This window comes from Lygodium microphyllum, chromosome 9 (assembly GCF_053477565.2).
Source record: "Lygodium microphyllum isolate KBCC chromosome 9, Lygodium_microphyllum_v1.1.10, whole genome shotgun sequence".
NCBI lineage: Eukaryota > Viridiplantae > Streptophyta > Polypodiopsida > Schizaeales > Lygodiaceae > Lygodium > Lygodium microphyllum.
Genome location: NC_141143.1, coordinates 138,567,490 through 138,587,224, shown reverse-complemented (window position 1 = coordinate 138,587,224; position 19,735 = coordinate 138,567,490). Strand labels below are relative to the sequence as shown.

Below are 19,735 nucleotides of genomic sequence, written 5' to 3'. Positions count from 1 at the left end.
TGGTGGACGGCACATTCCGACATTGCTCTGCCCTTGAGCACACTATACACTCTTACATTCATTTACAGCATTCATTCACTTCAGGGTTGTGTTCTCTCTCTCCCTTCTTCTATTTATGTTTGAGTTTTGAGTTTTGCGTTTGGGGTTTGAGTTTTTGAGTTTTGCGTTTAGGGTTTGAGTTTTTTCCTCTGTGTCTGTGTCTGTCTCTTTGTATTTCTATCGTGGTCGCACACTCGTGTGTCCTCAGTGCAAACCCTAGCAGTTTCCTTCACATGGTATCAGAGCCGGTGCTCTTGTAAAGAGTATCCTGCAGATATTATAGAGAGCTAGTCTTTGTGCGAGGCAAACAATACGACTCGTAACCGAATCACAATGTCCCAGACACCTTCTTCTCCAATTCCTATGATGTCTTATGAGGCTTCTCCATCATTGGAGGACCTAAGACAGCATTATGGACTTGGTGAGGAGGACGACACTCCACCTTCACCAAATGTCACTAACATGACACAGGAGGACTTTGAGGAGTACTATCGCAACAAGTATGGTGATGTTTACACCCCTCCTACCAATTTTGCTACCACATCCAGACCGGTTAGTGAGGTTGGCAACCTCTCCGATCATGGAGGACATACGGCATTCGGAACGTTTGGCAATCCATCTTCATCATCTCAGCCAGATCCAATGTCAGGTTTGTACAATTCTTTTGTATTGCATGAATCAAAACCCTCGCATGTTTTTTCTTTTGAGGTACAGGATCCAGATGGCTTTGCGTAAGTGAACTTCAATAGAGAGGGCTCACGAAGCATACGAAATTCAGGTACATCTACAGCTTCTATTTCATTTGAGCATATCACACACACTTCTCACTTCCCTCCCATTCCACCCTCTTCTATATCACAGCTCTCATCATCTTTCCAAAACCTTGGATTACACTCCACATCTGCATCACACACCCTAGGGGTTGGATCTTCCATCTCCGCTCCTAGCACCTTTTTCTTCTCCACCTCATTCTCTACCTCTTTGTACCATGGTACTTCGTTAGGGGGAATGCCACCCTTTAACACAGTGCCTCTCACCTTTTAGCACATGAGCACACCCATAAATCCAGGGACGACTGTGATGGGCATCCCTCTCACTATCCCCAGCTTCACATCTCCCATGACCACTCGTACGCAAGGGTTTCCATCCTCAACTTATGGTGCGTCTTTGGTGGACATAGACTTGGGATCTGTCTTTGGTGGATGTCACACTCCAACTGGTGGTCATAGACTTGGGATCCGTCTTTGGGGTGGACGTCACACTCCGACATTGCTCTGCCCTTGAGCACACTACACTTACGTTCATTTACAGCATTCATTCACTTCAAAGTTGTGTTCTCTCTCTCCCTTCTTCTATTTGTGTTTGAGTTTTGAGTTTTGTGTTTAGGCTTTGAGTTTTGCCCTCTGTGTCTGTGTCTGCGTCTTTGTGTTTCTGTCGTGGTCGTACACTGTGTGTGTCCTCAGTGCAAACCCTAGCAGTTTTCTTTACATGCCCTTGCCCTTTTGCCTCCCCATGAAAGTATGTTCAAAGGCTGTTACATCCACCCGACTGTTCTTTCTTGTTTGCTTTTCTTCTAGAAGCAAACTAACCAACTGAAGAAAGATAAGTAGTTGCGGATAAGTTCTCATGGTGAGATTTAGGGCTATATAAATGGCCAAATAAGAGGGCAGCAAAATAATTCAAAGTAGTAGAGATCAATTGTGCATCCGAATAATACTTATCTACATTCATTAACTGCTCATGCAAGTCGTGAATTTTGTTAACATGATCTTGCATGGAATTAGCTTCATCCATCTTCACATTCTCAAGCTCTTTCTTCAAGAAAGAGATGCATAGCTCATTTTTTCTAGCAAATATATACTCAAGTGTAAGCCATGCTTCACATGTGAAGAAGTTGCGGACCGTATGTGCGGGATTATAGACCGCTAAATTGCCAATGCAATCAATGACAATGCTTGAGTATCTCGTGTGTCCCAAGCCTTTTGTGCTATTGATATCTGGGGAAGTGATTGAGCTGGAGCGGGCCTTTGACTATGTCCTCATGTAATAAGAAGTGTTGCAAGAGCCACAACTCCACGACAGACTTCCTCACCACTAACATAATCCCAAAGATTTTTCACAATCAACACATTCTTCATCATGAAAGACCATAGAGAATAATTATTGCCATCCAGTCTATCCTCCTTGGATACATATGTGAATACATCATTTTGTCTTCAATTGGCCATGGTAAATGTCATTGTTTTAAAGAACACAAAAGTAAGAACCAAAGCCGGAACAACCTCGAAATTTGCAAAATTCCAGAAATTACAGCATACACCAAGTGGTAATTAGCAAATCTGTGTCACACTTGATCACAATTGTCCAGTGCACATGTTGTTCAATGCACAAACAATGCTCAGCAGCACCACAAATGCAAAAGCCCTAGAATTTTACTGTCCAAAATGCACAATTTCAGTCTATTTCAGACTGAAACTTTGGTACATGTGTGCTCAATACCCAAAAGCACAAAAAAATTTTAACCCGCTTCCCAAGAAATTTCTGCAAAATATATGAAGTGTGCTCCTACTGTCGCGTGTGCTGTGCTGCGCTACGCCCCCGCCGTCGCTTGTGTTTCCCCCCTCGCCAACTGTTCGTGGCCGCCCCAACGCTCCCCCCCCCCCCCTTCCACCTGTCACTTCAACACATCAGCAAAGCGTCCCTTGCCCACATCATAGCTGGGATCATGTGTTCACCCACCTTAAGATTTAGAGCGGAGCCATTGTAGCTATATATCTTGTACATACAACTTCTATACTTAGAGATGTTTAGATGTTAGCCTTATATGTTTTTTTTTTTCACTTCATGATGAGATGACATTGAACATAGATGCACTTTGGTCTTGCCTCATAGGCCACATTGGCCTTTTGCAGATGTTAATCTCTCTCTCTCTCTCTCTCTCTACCAACCTCACTTTTTTTTCATGAAGAAGTTTGAATTAATGAATTAAAATATTTGCGAAGGGCCTTTTTGCCAACCAATCACTCAAAGACAACATATGGAGCCAAACGGCTACAAAAAACACAAGGCTACAAGAATAGATGAAGGGGATCACAAAAATCCCGAATAAAAAGAAAAGAGGTACCTTCGAAGCACATAAATTTTTTGTAAACTCATAGGTCAGTATGCTGGAATGGCATGCATCAGTTCAGTTAGAATACCTTCAAGGCCTTCTGGCGAGCATCCAACACAGCATATTCTGACGAAGTAATGTTTGGAAGGTACATAGCATCTTTCGTAAGCTTTCTTGCAGTGATGAGTGCACCTGCAATAAAACAAAAAACAAAAAACCAGGATGTTCAAGCCTCGATGCTATGGCAAAGACCTAGAAAAAGACTTCTGAAAGTTACTCTGCACAGCAATTCTCAAAGCACATAATAAGGATAAAAACTACTGCTTGAAGGACAGATACATCCTAGACATCGCAGAGAAGACTTTTGACTGTTACCGCAAATCCGAGGTAGAACCCCTCGGCGCACAGAGGGCACCACAAAATGAGCTCCAGTTGGACTGTACAGTTTACAATACTGTGATGAGATCAAGTTGTCAACAACAGGGAAATCTTCTCAAGAAAGTATTCTTTGCAAAAAAGGGCAACCTTCTCATTAAAGAACCTTCAGAAAATGTCTGGACATCTTGAGGATGCACTAAAGTGGTGTAGCACCTGCAAGAATAAGTTGCATAACAATGTTGCTTAGTAACTCTGAGCTGAGGATAAACTCACTTTAACTTGACCTGTCAATACAGCAATAGGCTAAAGTGACCCTTCAAAACCCAAATGTTAAATAGCTCTCTCATCTGTGTGAGAAGGCAATAAATTAGCTTTTTACAAAATGCTGATCTTGACTTTTGGCATGTATCTTTAGCTCATAAACATACTCATTGGCCTCTGCAGTCGCTGAAGGTTCTGTGACATAGCATAAATTTATTTTCTCTTAGCATCTTTCTCCTGTATGCCATCATGGTAGACCGATACTTACAGATTATGGGCCATGTACACAGAGGGATATAAGGAAGCAAAATCTAGAATCGCCACAGGATCCTGCAAGAACCAGTTACAGGGTATTGGACTTAGTCACCACATTCTTCAAGCAGCCAGTTCTCTGTTGCACTGAATTCATGATCATAAATGTTGCTAGTCCCTGCTGCAAAAAAGAGACCTCAAGCATAACAAGACACTTTTCTCTCTCTTTATAATGTATTTTGTTACACCATATCCAAAATTGTGTTTTCATTGCAAGGAGCATTCAAACAAAGGGCAACAATAGGAGCATTCGTTGGTAAGCAAAGCATATGAAAATTGCTTTTTCCATCCTAAACATTTATTGGATTTGATTATCATTGGCTTAATAGTTGCGGATGATGTTTGTAGGTATGTGCCCCTACAAATGCCTCAGACCATTTAGAACCCCAAATCTACGAAGCAGTAATGCTTGCTATGAGCTCCTCACCTGTGTCAACAGATTTTTTAGGCTCAATAAAGAAAAGTCAGCCATCCTGCAGGATACATCAGGTGTCCATGCCATCACTTATTATTAAAGCTTAAACATGATTCATTCTTTCATACAAAATGCATGTGCTTCTGACTATGTAAGCAGTGTGTTATGAATCCACACAATTCTCCTAATACACTTCTAAGATTATGTACATGATGATGAAGGTGTTCTCACTTCTAATCAACATGCAAGAGAAAGACTTTTCTGTATCTAAATCTAAATAAGAGTATGCAGTTGCATGCAAGTACCTTGACTGGCTTATAGGTTGCCTTACAATATACAATCATTCAGACAAATGCTTCACAATCAGTCTCCTCCACTGATTTCAGAGAGTAGAGTAGTGTGCACAGTGGCGATGGGTTCCTCAGAGCAGTATGCTTGCTCTGCTGTACAGCCACAAAGTTCTAGAAATCCTTCAACAATGTCTCAGGAAATGCTGCAGAAACGTCTCAAGAAATGCTACAGAAAGGTCCCTGGAAACACAAGAAATCTCTGGAATGCTAAAAAATGTCTTGGGAAATGCTGCAGAAATATCCCTGAAAAGGCTACAGAATGCCTTATAATGCCAGAAGTCTCTAGAATGCTACAGAAATGTCTCAAGAAATGCTGCAGAGTTGCTACACCATGGTCTAGAAAAATGAGGCTGCTACTATGGGTGGCTCGGGTGCTGCATGCAGGGATGATGGTGAAGTCAATGTTAAAGTAGAGGAAGATGGCCAAACCAGGGGAATGACTACAGCTGATGGGATAGAAAGGGTGGTTGTTGATGAACAGGTAAAAATGGTGAGGGATGGCTGAGGAACAAGTGACACTGGAAGGGGATCCATAGTCGTAGAAGAGAGTGAGAGGGCAACAAATGTTGCCGAAGAAACATCAACTTAACATGAAGGGAAGAGAGGTGATGATGAGGTAACGGATATCGTGGGTGGTGGAGGAGAGGCAGGAGATCATGGTGAAGCAATAAATATAGGTGGAGGGAGGTGAGGTGGAGGTGGAGGCGGCAGCAGTGGCAGCACTAGAATGATGACTTCTGAAGGGGGCACAAGACATGTTACATTGAAAATTTTGGGTTTTTTTGGCGATCACCTTGAAGTGGAATTTGGTGCTGGCCATACTGAAGGTGAATGTAATTTTTATGTTCACAGAGCAGAAATTTCTAATAATAGCGCCTAGGGGAAAACCCCCAAAGGTAAATTATAAAGTACAAGGAACCCTATATAGGGTAGCTAAGTACATCACAAATACAATGCTTCTATGAACAACTAATCCAGTGGGCTGTAATTGCAAACCATCTTGAGGGGCAATATGCAAATAGGTGCCAAAGTCCCAAGTCGGCAAGAAAACATCTCTCCTTCTCATCCTCTCAAAGCCTCCCTACACCCCCTCATTTCCCACAAATGATCTCTATCCAAATCCTTGAAAGCATCACTACAATGGATACATACTAAAGGTCTAAAACATGGCTCCAAAATTAATTAGGGAAATTTTTCTAAGGGAAACTTGGGAGTTGTTCTATAGAGATAGAGGACAAGCTGCTCGAGGAGTCACCTACATAATTTCCAAAAGAAAAAAAACTCTGAGAACCTTATTTTTCTACACCAACAGAGTAAGAATTTCCAAATAAATTTTCCACAACTGTAGAAGAATTTATGTCACAGGAACATGAAATTGTTGAGATGCTTTGCTCGTGCTAGTAGCATTTAATTAATTTAATAATCAAATGTGCAATATTGTAAGCAACATGTGATGCACATGGCACTTATTTCATGGTAACAGGCCAGGGACCCTAAGGAGACAATGGGTGTCAAAGGCAAAGTTGTGACAAGTTCTACCAATTGGGTTTTGGATGATGTTAGTTGGTATCAACTTTGGCCCTAGCGCAATTTATTGGCCATTAAGTGTCGGTGGTGACAAGAGGGACTAGGCATTAATTATTTCATTACTGCCAGTCTAAGGGTCGATTAAGGCTAGGGACCACTTGAGGTTGCAAATGGCCTAGCCAATTAAATTGTGGATGGGCACATCTAATTTTGCACAAGGTCAAAAGGGCTGAAATTAATTCTGAAATCTAGTTTTCTAATCAGAATTCAGTCATTTGCTGCAGGCAACAACAGCCACGGGCCATTGGAGACCAGGTGACAACAGTTTGGTGACTCCCAAGGGCTGGCAATAGTAGTTAAGAGTTGGTAACAGCATTTCAGTGCCTCTAGGCAGCACGCGAATGCATTTATTGCAGGTTGGAGGAGGCAGCAAGCAGATTGGAGGATTTTCTCGCAAAGAAGCTTTGATTTCTCTCTCATCTCATCAATCTCTCACCTTCTCCCACCTATCCTCTAATTATATAAGTATTCCTCAACCAATTGAAGAGTTCTCGGCCAAATTTGGTGGACAACAATGAGAATTGTCTTGTAAACCCTAATTCTCAAAGAAATTAGGGTCTAGCAGCCACGTTGGGACCCATGCCATCAATTAAAGGCATCATACATTGAGATCAGCAAAACTGAATTCAAGGAATTGTCAAGGATTTCAAATTCCAAGACATCCCATTTGATTTAAGGCAGCATTTGGCCACTTTATGGTTCCATTTGTACAAGTCCTAGATGAAGATCAAGGGGCAAATTGCCGGAACAGCTTGTTGATCGGCTGTGACAGCAAGGGGCTTTTGGATCAGCGGAGGAGATAAAGACTTCTCAATTTGTACTCCATCCAATAGCAATACACATTAAGGAAATACCGCAAGGGACACCAATTTTGGGACCAATAGGGTGTCCAATGTCCAAGAATCTTATGGTAAAGTATGCATTTCAATTTATGTTCATTTGTTAATTGTTGTAATCAAGTGCTTGATCAAGTTTTACCACCATCTCCAACAAGGAAGGCTGGTTTCAATTTCTAAGGGATTCACCTTGGGCTTGTGCTCTTATGAGCACCACCACCAAGGGAGAGGGTGCACTAGTTGTGGTCAAAGGCATATCAAACGAGTTCACGGTTTGAGAAGTTTGAGTTATTTTATTCTTGGGGTAGTCACAAGTATAATGATCTCAAGAATTTGGACAAAATCAGCATGGAAAAGAGCCTTCTAAAAGGTGGCACCCATTTTGATAAAGTCCATACTTTCCACATCTATAGCACATCACTGTAAAGTTAGGAGGATTGCATAAGACTCTCCATCTTTGGAAGAGTGAGTAGGAGAGGGGGCATACTGTATACGTGTGTAGAGATGGTGTCAACAATAAGGAGGGGATTGGTGAAGGACGATGGGAAAGTTACAAGGGAAGCTAAATAGTAGGAGCCATGAGTTTGAGGAGGAAGGGTAGCATGGCTTTGAGGGATCTGGGTAACTTGAGGGGGAGTCCAATGAGGAAGGAGAGGAGGTGTGACAAAATTTACCCATGGGAGTGGTTTGAGGCTCTTGAGATAGTGGCATTCACAGTACTAATGGTACAATGAGGAAGGAGAGTAGGTGTGAAGAAATTTACCCGTGTGAGTGGTTTGAGGCTCTTGAGATAGTAGCATTCACAATACTAACGGCCCATCTTGCAACAAAAACTACAAAACTTCCACCTAGGTCACTCGCTTGGAACAGTAGAAGCAACTGTGCTTTTAAGCTCAACTTTTTTCCTAAGATCTCTATTGCACACTGCTCTTCACTTTAAGTTCTTTCCAGTTTCAAAACCTTCGATTCCAATGCTTATTGTGTAATAACATGTTTGGAAGTACTAAAAGATGTAGGCAAGGAGACACTTGCTCGTAAGGAAATCTTGGGAGTGTTCTCAATTTTCATTGTTAGTTGTTGGAATGTATCAAGCTTGCTTGATGGCAGATGCATCCCAAGTCTCCTGAATTACTTGTTAGCTGCCCAGTGGAAGTGCACAAGCAAACCATTGTCATACCATGAAGTCTACCGGATAGGTAGAAAGGCAAGCCACTAATACATTGCCTGGGTGAGGAGATCAAGGACCCTATATTCATTAGTTTCCTTGAGAGAGTCAAGATCTTGGATGATGCAATCCTCATGGTTTACGGTAGGCCTTGAGCAACTCGTCCTTGAGAGAAGCCCAAGTAGGAGAGCGATTTTCCAGAAATTGACTACACCATTGGTCCGCAATATCTTCCAAGGTAGAGCTTAGAAGGAAAGAGTATGAGGGAGGCAACTTCCTTATCTATCCTTCTACTCTAGCATAAGCTTTAAAACCATTGAACATGGTCTTCAAGACCCTCTGTTGGCTAATCCTTTGAAGATGGATAGTGAATGTTTAATGAAGAGGCTCAAGGCCCATAACTGCCTACCCCAAAGCCACTAGCAACTGCAAAGCCAATATTGGTCATCTCTTCCTTACTTGTAGTTTGCAAGGAGGAGAGCTTCCGGTGTCTATTAAAAACCCAAAAAGGGGTAAAAGGAGTGGGAGTAGAAGTTACCGCTAAGGATTCATCACAGCAGGTTGTAGGCATTTTCTTGATGAAATTCCATCAATCATGTATCTTGCACAGCCGTAGATGTCCCACCTTGATCACCAGTGACCAAATAGTAGAGAAGATGCGCTCAGTGCATAAAAAGCATTGGTCAGACAATCAATAGACTCTCTCTGCTTCAGGAGTATCATCTCGCAGCCAAGAGGACTTTCCATGCATGAAACTGTTGCCTGGAATGTTTTGACATAGTAGCTGCTGTAGTAGATGTCGCATAGTTTCAGCCAGGAAATTGCATGCATAAGAGAACATTGGACATGAGCACTGCAAGATTGGGGCATCATAGTTGCAGGGAGGGCCATCTCAACACTAGGCAGCTGTATGACACGCTCATTGGATTGTGTGAGAGCTACTGAAGGCAAACAGAATGATGAATAGGATAAGAAGGCTACGCAGAATGATGAAGGGCTGGACTGAAGAGGGTGCAATAGAGCAGAGAAAAGGCATCCCAACTCTATCTAGATGGGAGAATGCACTAACAGCAGAGAAGAGAGTGACTGGCTGGCAAATGGTAGAGAGAGTACATTGGGTATGGCAGAAATGGTAGAAGGCACCTGCACATGGAAGTAACAAGGTGAGGCAAAGGTGACACCCTGACAGAAGGAAAACTGTAAGTTTCCTGGCCTGAATAGGAGGACAAATGGCAGAAAGTGGGATGTTGCAGGTTGCAGACCAGCAGGTTCAACCACATGGTTAGGAAACTCACACAATCAGCTCAAATACAATCCCTGAACTTGCTGCATGAAATGTTCCTTTACTTGTCCCAGCTTATTAAATTAGGTGCCATAATCTCCAGACTAACAACCTTCAAAGACCATTGCAAGTGTTATTGCATGACCCTGAATATTTTAAGGGCAACTTTTCAGACAGCTGCACAAGCATAAAAAGTTTTTCAAACCTAATTTCAAGTTAAAATAAGAGAAATTTTCAACCAAGAACTTCTTGAGATGTACCTTGTAAAATCCAGCAGTCTTGGCGTCCTTGGGATGAAGTAGGTAAGGGCTTTCTGACAGTTGACCTGAGTAAAATCATGTAGCATCTTAGCTATTAAGAATACATCCTGCATCCCTCAGAACTGATGCATACAGACTCAAAGAATCTTTACAAGTCCCCTTCCTCTCGGCATTTCCCCTACCTCCCAGCGTTCCCTACCTGGCGCCCCCCCCCCCCCCAAGCCCGGCCAGGCTGCCCACCCCACTCACCCACACTCCCTATCACATCCTAACAATATGTGATTGGGTGAAATGGTAAGACTTCTCACCCATAGAAAATCTCTTCTTCTATTTCGGCCCCATCATAAGGAAGTTTACATTTTAGATTCCCAGCATGCAAAACCTCATGGATCAACAAGTTGTATTGGAATTGGATGAAGTACACTGAGATTGCTCCAATCTCCTTCGAATTCCAATGCTACTTGCTGTCAAAAATGACCAGCAAGTCTTCATTCTAATTTGCCCCTTAACCCCACAAGGGATTGGCCTCCAATTGATCCTTGGCTGGTCAAAATGAACCCCAAATCCAATTGGGATGACTGGCCTCTTGAAATCTCTGGCGATTCCTCAAATTCCAGCTACTAATTTCAAGTACAAAGCCTTCCATTTCTTGGCACACGACCCAAGTGGCTGCTAAACCCTATATTTTACTCTAAATTAGGGTTTACAGCAACAAGTGCTCTGCTGTCCACATTTATGACTAAAATCTGCTGTAAACGGCTGAGAAAAGTCGAGGGAATGACTGTAGATGAGAGAGGAAGCTGAGGAGAGAGAAAATCCCTGAATTCTATTGCAAGAAAGTGCTCAAATTTATTGCTGCCCTGCTGGAAATGGTTGAATGACTATAGTGCACCATCAATAGAAGCTCCACATCCAGTCACCTACCCCTATGGATCCCAAAATTGTTGTCGCCTACTTTTAGACAGCCTACACTCTCTGTCATCTACCACCAATGACCTCCTCAGCAACTGGTGGCAGCTCTTTGACAATTTCCAATGGCTGGAAAATTGCAGCACCAGCTCTCTCTCGTCCTCTCCCAACCTCCACAATGCTAAAATGAGGCTCCACCAGCATCCAACAACCTTTCCCTTACTTGCATAGGCAAGTTTTGCCAAGTAGCAGCCTTCTAATTATATTTTTCAGCCATTTAATTTTATGATTATTAATTCTAAAAATTAATTTCATCCCTTGTCCATGCCCAAAAAAATATTTGTGCCCATCCACAATTAAATTGGCTAGGCCATTTTAACTCCCAAGTGGTCCTAAATATTAATTAGCCAATGAACTCACATTGCTTAATTAATTAATGCCTAATTCCTAATGTTACCAAAGTAAACGCTGAAAACCGATTGCATGCTTGCTATGAAGCAAGTAGGTACCATTCGACTCCCTACCGATGCGCTACGTACCACCATCGCGCCTCCCCCATTCCTCCTAGCGCCATAGCACCTCCCCCCTCCTCTGACCGTCATCACGCCCCCCCCCTGGCCGCCACTACGCTGCCCTCCCACTGCCTGGCCGCCTTCACGCTTCCCTCCCTCTCGGGAGCCACCGCACCCCCCCTCCTTCCCTAGTGGCCACCACTGCGCCCGCCCCCCCCCCCCCCCCCCCTTCCGCATGTCTACCACTGGGCCCACTGCGCCTCCCTCCTCCCGTCTAGCCGCCATCACGATCCTCCCTCATCCCAGCAGCCATCACGTCCCCCCCCTCCTTTCTGCCCACCACTACACCTCCCTCTTCACGCCTGTCCACCTTGGGCCTCCCCCTGCATTGCGCACCTCCATTATCGTGATGGGCTACCCCCCCCCCCCCCCCCAGGCCCTGCTGGCAGCCATGAAAACCCCTTGCACGGCCCACATCTGAAACTCTCCCCCCACACTACCCCCCCATCCCTCACCTTGTGGCTCAACCGTCAAGTCCCCCACATGCGGGATCAGGCCACCAGTGGAGACCGACACTTTACCCACCATTGGAAAATGGGAAAACCCCTCCTTCCTTGCCATCCCCCCCCCCCCCCCCCCTGTTGCCCCCTCCTTTGCTGCAACACCCCCCCGCCGGCAACACAACAATGTGATTGGTAGGTTCTCAACAGGGACACGCAATGGAAACCCCTGGTCAGAAGCTGGTGCATTCAGAGAGTGCCCCCCAGTCAAACACCTTGTGTGTCGTCCTCTCTGAGGAACAGCTCTTAGCCGTCCATGCCACAGAGCTAGAGCTAAAAGAAACAGCGATCTTTGGTTAAGTAGTAGGATATTCCCCATCCAGGGCCCAACTTCAGGACTAACTTCACTCCACGCTGTGCATCGGCACAGTGCAGATCATGGAGGCGGTTCTAATGGGCTAAGGGATCTTCATGGTATGACTCACCTCGGCACACGCAATCCGTGAGCTATTGGCCAATTCACCCTATGCTTCCATGAAGGGGGTCATCTACATGGTCCCTTGGTAAAGTGGCTTCACAGTGGAGGCATTCGCACTACACAGCAGGTTCCTTAGACACTCGGTCATCCTTCTCTTTCCCGGACCGGTGATAGAGTATCGCCAATTGGTGGAAGACTTTGGATGGCTCTTCCGCACTATCCTTCCTACCTCTTTCGCAGACGCAATGACAGTCGGAGTCCCAAAGGTATAGGTGGCAGTAAAAGAGACCAAGAATATATCATAGTTCCTAGAGATTGAGGCTGGCCGACACTCCTTCAGGCAGCAGGTCATTGTGACTAGGCAGCCAGGGCAATGCCTGCACTGCCATGACTTTGGCCACCAAGCAGCAGAGGGTATGTGCTTCGGAGCTAGGGTGGCTTCGCCAACAGGCCCACAGGTGGACGCGGATGGTTTTACACGAGTACAAAGACGACAAAGAGGGAGACGGCAGGGGGGGCCGCAGGCAACCCCTCAAAGGCAGAGCACCATGCGGCCCCCCCCTCCTCGCCCTACCCGACAGGACCACAAAGCCTACACATCCACCCCCCACGGAGGCATCACAGGCCGCCTCACCCAAGGGCCAACCCCCCCCCACCCCCTCCCCACGGCTCCCCCCCCACCCCTAGCCCATACCCCCCACCCCCTCCCTACAGCTCCCCCCTCCCCCCCGACCCTAGCCCATACACCCCCTCCCCACGGCTCCCCCCCCCCCCCCCCCCCCCGACCCTAGCCCATACCCCCCCTCCCCCAGAGCTATTGGCCCCCCCACACCCGCCATGTGCCACCGACCACCCCACCATCCCTCGATCCTCCCCCTCTCCAACATCACCCCCGCCAACCAGCCCCCCTCATCCCCACTCAGCACATGTGATCCTCCCCCGACCCATCCCCCCCCCATAGGAGGTGAGGAGCCCCATATGCCGACATCCTCCACCCACCGACAATCTAGTCCCCCCCACACACCCACCAGTTCATCCATCCATGCCGCCTATCACACTTTCTCGAGACAGGCGCAGCTACTACCATAGGAGTTGCAGAGCGCGGAGAGTTTTCACTACCCCTGGAGGTGGGAATCTTCATAGTTTGCAAGTCTAGGAGCAGCAAGATCCATCTACTAGCACCACCAAATAGACCAAACTACGCCTTCTTCCTTCAGACTCTCACACAGGAGACTGGACAACCACTCAGATAGAGGAGGAGGTGAAGAGCCAAGTGGCAGACCACATCTCCCAGTAGATGGAAGAAGGTGGACTGGCACTTTTCTCCCAGCATTGGCCAGGTTGAATGATGGACATTAACTGGTGGGCTGGGGCCAAGGTCCCTCATCGGAGCATTATCTTTAGAGCCCCTCCGCAGTGGAGAGTGCCAATGGATGTGATCGAGTGGCCCCTCGCACAAGCGGCCCGTTTCTACCAGTGTACGGAGTCTCACCTCTCACCCTCGTTGATAGATGCCCTGGTGATATCACCACGCGCATCCATCACCTCCATAGTATGCCCGAGGTCTACCATGGGGGAATGGAGTTCACAGTCCAGGCCAGCAACGAAGCGTATACCCATGCCTCATACTTTCTCTTCTTCGTTAGCAGCTTCCACACTGAACAAATGCTTGTTCGGTCAATCACAAGTCTCCCTATGAGTTTACACCTTGCATCCTAGAATGTGAATAGCCTCCACTATAGTGGAACACGTGGTTCCAGGAAGTTGATTGTTCAGCAGGAGCTACAACCTTTCCTTGCCAGACGGATCGACATCCTACTTTTACAGGAGCACAAGCTCACTCCCGCCCAAGCTCAGCAGGTAGGGAAGGTACTCCCGGGCAAATCACACACTTACTAGGAGCACACCATCGGTGCCCATGGCAGGAGTGGAGATGTATGCATCTCTATTGGCCTGAGTCTCACAGCCTGTGTACGAGACCACGGGACGATAGTGGCAGAGAGGGTTCTATGGATCAGATTGGATATTGGGGACTCGTGCCTTGGAGTCCTCAATGTTTATGCCCCTACTCAGGTTAGGGCACGGAGTAGGTTCTGGGTGGAAATCGCGGTAGGACTCCCAGAGGTGGACTCCTAGATTGTTGGAGGAGACTTCAACAACCTGGAGGCTTTAGAAAACCAGCAGGGCAGAGGCGGAAACTACCAGGGGATGGCTAGAAAGGAGCAAGAGCTAGTCATTGTTTGGAATGATTGCAGCCACGTCATTCTAAACATTGTCTAGCTTTTGCTATTGCATTTCAGTTACATTAGAAGCAAAATGTAGTAATAAACTTATCGCTCTAAACATTGTCTAGCTTTACCTTCCACAAGGGGGAGAGGTTGCTAGACTTCTCTTGGGGATACAGGCGGCTAGGTGGAGTCTTGCTGGAGTGGTTGGACAAGTTCTATGTAGGAGAGTGGGGATGCTCTCGTGGAGGCCAGGTTGGGCAGTTAGCGAGCACCGCATTGTCTAATCATTGCCCGGTTCTCCTAACACTTGATCCCCTAGCATCTGCCCTAGACACACGATCCTGTCAAATCCCTGACTCGGTATATAGGAGCAAGGAGGTGAAAAGAGAGATTGAGCAGATTTGGACCAAGGAGTGGGGTAGGAGGGACCGGATCGCAAAGGAGGTTGCAGAGGTCCTAGCCGAGTCGAGCAGTATCTGCCAGGAGGCAGCCCTTCAGGCCAGGCAGTAGAGCTGGGAGGAGGAGAGCACTTCGACGGGACCTTGTAACCACATAGAGATTATTACAGAAGGCACTAGGGGATCCCACCCTCCACACACAAGAGGTGCGCGCATGAGCAGCCATCGCAGGCCTAGAGGATAGGCACTCGGAGTTCTCATTCCGCACCTCATCAGCCTTTGGGGCGCGGAAGGGAGACACGATGTGCAGGGAGTTTTTCAGGTGCACCAGCCCCGCAGCTCAGAAGAGCAGATACGCAACCTTCAGGATCAATATGGGAGGATTCATTCTAGCCCAGACGAGGTAATGGAGATTGCCACCAACTACTACAGACGCCTTTTCCAGAAGGAGACAGCCTCAACTAGAGGACAATGATGTAGATAGCAGGTTTGGGATCACATCCCGTCCCTTGTCACAGAGGAGATGGGATGCTCCCTCCTAGCCCCCTTCACAAAGAAAGAACTAGAGGAGGCTTTCCATACACAAGACAAGTAGAAATGCTCAGGAGAGGATGGCCTTTCTAAGGCTTTCTTCACTACCTATTGGAAGGTGATTAAGGACCCCTTATTGATGGCCTTCCAAAAGATTTTCACTTCAGGACAAATGACAAGGAGTCTTTCGGCAAGCCTCATCAGTCTTCTCCCCAAAGGGGGAAACCGGTAGGAGCTTTCCTAGTGGAGACCAATCACCTTATTGTCAGTGGCCTATAAGGCACTGGCAAAGATGATTGGTAGGCGACTACGCCCTATGCTTCCAGACATCATTCATGACACACAAACAGGCTTTGTCCAGGATAGGAGCATCCTAGACAATGTATGGTCTTTGAGGCGACAGAGTGGGCTCAGCACAGCGGACAGGGACTGGCCGTACTACTCCTGGACTTCGAGAAAGCCTGTGATAGGGTGGACTGGGATTTCCTAGAGGGCACCATGGTGAGGTTGCACTTCCCCCAGGCATGGATCCCCAGGGTCTCCGCACTTTACAAATCAGCTACCAGCAACGTTCTCATAGGTGGTAGGCGAGGGTAAGAGTTTCTACTGGATAGATCGGTCTGTCGGGCCTGCCCCCTGGCCCCGTACCTATTCATACTCTTTGCAGAGGCGATGTCTCACTTCCTCAGGTCACATGTGAGTGGATTACGCAACCTTTGACTTCCAGTAAGAGAGAAGACTGAGTTGCTAGACTCAGAGTATGCAAATGATACAACACTCTACATAGAGGACGATGAGTTGATGCTGGAGAGAGAAAGGCTGGCTCTTGAGGTGTTTTGTTCTGCAGCGGGAGCGAAAATCAACTGTCGAAAGTCAGTTGGTTTCCTCATAGACCTGAACTCTCGCACGGAGTGGAGCGTCCACCTGGGATTTAGATGGGTGAGCAGAGGGCAAACCGTCCCTTACCTAGGGTTCCAGGTAGGACTCGACATTACTCCCGCCCAGTAGTTTCTTCCAGGCCTCAGTCTGCAAGCCTGTTTCTATTCACTCACAGGGAATCTACCCTGCTGCAAAGCACTGCATGAGCTGCAGCCATGCCTTCATAGCTCTAGCCTGTTCTCGCAACCTACCTGAGTGAAATAGGGCTGTGCAAGCCCTGACTGAGTAGCGTGACAGTCTACCTGTTTTATGCCTCCTGCCTGCTGTGTACTGACTGTCTGCACAGGTTAAAGAACCCTGCCCTTGTCTGCATACTGACTGACTGTTATAGAGCAGCTTGCCTGGCTGTAAGCGTGAACTTAGGCCTGATTCACTACTGCTGCGTCACTCCACAAAAGTCCTGTCGCCTGATGTCTACATGTGCTCTCTCTCTCTCTCTCTCTCTCTCTCTCTCTCTCTCCATATCTTCTACCTTGTATCTCATCATTGCTTCTCTCTCTATTGGTATCACAGAAATGTTTGGTGTTTGTGGGAGCTCATACTTGGAGCCAAGAGCACAAGGAGAAAAGATTTACTCTAAAGGTCAAGGATTCAAGCTACTGCTTCAACATTGGTGCTTCTTGTGTGCATCTTAATAGAGGGACTACTCTCATCATCAATCTCTACATATAAGAAAAACATATGCTTTGGCTTAAGGAGACATTAAGGCTCGATTTAGGGGCTTCCATAGCCCCATTTTGTTGCATTTGGATAGCCATTAGTGGTAGAAATTGATGAAAAGTAGCTTGGCTTTGGATGCTCAAAAAGAGATTTTGGATGCTCAGAGAGATTGAGCAGCACTAAAGCTTTCCAAGAGAAGAGAAATTGGCATTCTCTTCTGTTTTCTTCTGCTCAAATGTATGTGCAACAATGGAAAAAGTGAAAACACCTTTTAAGTATCCACTTTGGGATCCACTCTATCCATTTTGAGTGAATACTAAGCATCTTGCCAAGGTTGTGGACAATTATGGAAGTTTGATAGCACTTCAATACTTTGGCTATAACTTTTGGATCCAATGTTAGATTGAGGTGTTCTATCACTCAAAACAAAGAGCACAACGAGAGATACAAATTTGTATAATCATAGAGTTAGACTATATGTCATTTTTAGTTCTTTGTTTTACATAAAAAAGAACTATTTTGAGTTGGACAACAACTCACACTAGAAGGCTCTCCGATTACTCCCAATAACTTGATACAACTTTTGCCTTTGATACCGTCTAACACCTCAAGGTCCTATGCCTGTCATTATGACTTGACTAACTTATACATCACGTGTACAACTTAATTAATCTTTAAGCCAAATGCGAAGCAAAACATCAAAAATACATATCCTCATGATAGAGCTCTCCCTTGAAATCCTTGCAATCATCCTTAATTGCACTGTATTGTGCAAAAAGTAGTATACTATACTGGAATTTTCCATAGGGCATCATGACAAACCAACAGCATTTGCAATTGCTTAACCATGCGTACCTACATGTTTGAAATTCCAGCCACCTAATCCAATTATGATCCACATATATGAATCATAACCATTGTTAGAACCTTAGGGAATGCATCCACAAGCCAAAACCCAACACTATTTTGACCACCAAGGTAAAGTAATGCGTAAAACTGAGCATAACCATTGCTTCATAGCAATGATGTACCGCATGATACTCATGTAAAGCATACATCAACTATAAACCAAATGTAAGTCTTGTGTCACTTGCAAATGTACATTGCATACCTTCCATGTATCCCATAGATGCCTCACAAATGTACATCACATCCAGATATACATTCCATGTATTCCATATACTCCATACATGCCAATAGCCTTACAAATGTGTAGTTTCATAGCCTAGGTGCAAACAATACACGTTTACATACCAACTCAGACTGACTAGTATATTGAATAGTCACCAGCCTCCAACAGCCTTTCCCTCACTTGCATGGGCGAGTTTTGCCAAGCAGCAACCTTCTAATTAGATCTCTCAGTCATTTAATTAAATTCATAATTATTAATTCTAAAAATTAATATCAGCCCTTATCCCTACCCAGAAAATTAAATGTGTCCATCCACAATCAAATTGCCTAGGCCAATTTGACTCCCAACTAGTCTTGGGCATTAATTAGCCCCGTTATTGGCATTAACTAATTAATTAATTAATGCATAGTTCCTCATGTCACCCCACTAATATTTAATGACTAATTAAATACCCTAGGTCAAAGTTGTCACCAAGCACCACCATTACAACTTATTACAATTGTTTCCTTTGACACCCTCTGACATCTCAAGGTCTTCAGCCTATCATTATGAGACTTAACTTACTTACAAATCACATGTGCACCTCACAAGTATGCGACTTAATTAATATTTAAGAGAAATGCTAAGCAAAGCATCAAAAATACCACCTCGTGACACATTGACAACTCTATAGCTAGTGGTTGTGGCTCTAGCAAAGCAACAACTAGACTCACTAGAGAGGATGTTGAAAATTCAGGGATTCTTGTGAGCTATCCTATAAGGGTAAACTGCAAGATAACTTGTGGGAAAATGTGGGAGGTTACCTATGGTAAGTGTGGGAATGGGGTAAGGGGCCTCTCTAGCATAAGAACTTGGAAGTAAAGATGAAAGCTCAAGCTGAAGTTATGGCACCTAAGTCATGAAAGGTTATGCCTCCAGAGAAGAACCACTAGCTGAAGTTCAAGAACCACCTAGTATAGTAGTGTAGCAAACATCATCATCAGCTGAAGAAGAGGAGGCTCCGTCCGTCACGTCAAAAGGTCTCTACCCCCCGCTCCGTCTAATCGCGCCGGCCCCAAGTCGTCATCGCGCCCCTTGCTCTGCCTGATCACGGCCCCTCCCAGATCGCTTGCCTCCTCGCCTCAATGTTTGTCCCCCCCCCCCCCCCCGGCGCCCGCCAGGCCTTCCATTCCACCTGGCCACTTTCACCCAGGTGTGATTGCCCATCCCGCCCCGACATTGTGCCCCTCCCCCCCGGCCTAGCCCAGACAATTCGCTCACCCCCCCCCCCCCCCCCGGCGCACTTCCCCCGTCCGCAACCTCGAACCCATCCATAGCAAACACAGCAGTGTCTCCCCCCGTCCCCCCCCCCCCCCCGGCCATTGATCCCCCCACCCTCCAATCGCTCCCTCCATCTGCAGCAACTCCCCCCCTCAGGTAGCACTGCGACATGATTGGTAGTTCTCTCAGAA

The 19,735-nt window shown here is 46.0% G+C and overlaps 1 protein-coding gene across 4 annotated transcripts in view; it reads right to left on the bottom strand.

The window, feature by feature from the left end:
- LOC148031634 (DNA polymerase delta catalytic subunit-like) overlaps positions 1 to 19,735 on the bottom strand; it is a 261,645-nt gene that overhangs the window by 119,999 nt on the left and 121,911 nt on the right. For all 4 annotated transcript variants that reach the window (XM_087685222.1, XM_087685221.1, XM_087685223.1 and 1 more), the window contains 5 exons: positions 9,998 to 10,062; positions 4,059 to 4,120; positions 3,677 to 3,742; positions 3,527 to 3,588; positions 3,240 to 3,343 (listed from right to left, as the gene is read on the bottom strand). In XM_087685222.1, the coding sequence (XP_087541348.1) occupies positions 3,240 to 3,343; positions 3,527 to 3,588; positions 3,677 to 3,742; positions 4,059 to 4,120; positions 9,998 to 10,062 (359 nt within the window). The remainder of the gene's footprint in view (positions 1 to 3,239; positions 3,344 to 3,526; positions 3,589 to 3,676; positions 3,743 to 4,058; positions 4,121 to 9,997; positions 10,063 to 19,735) is intronic.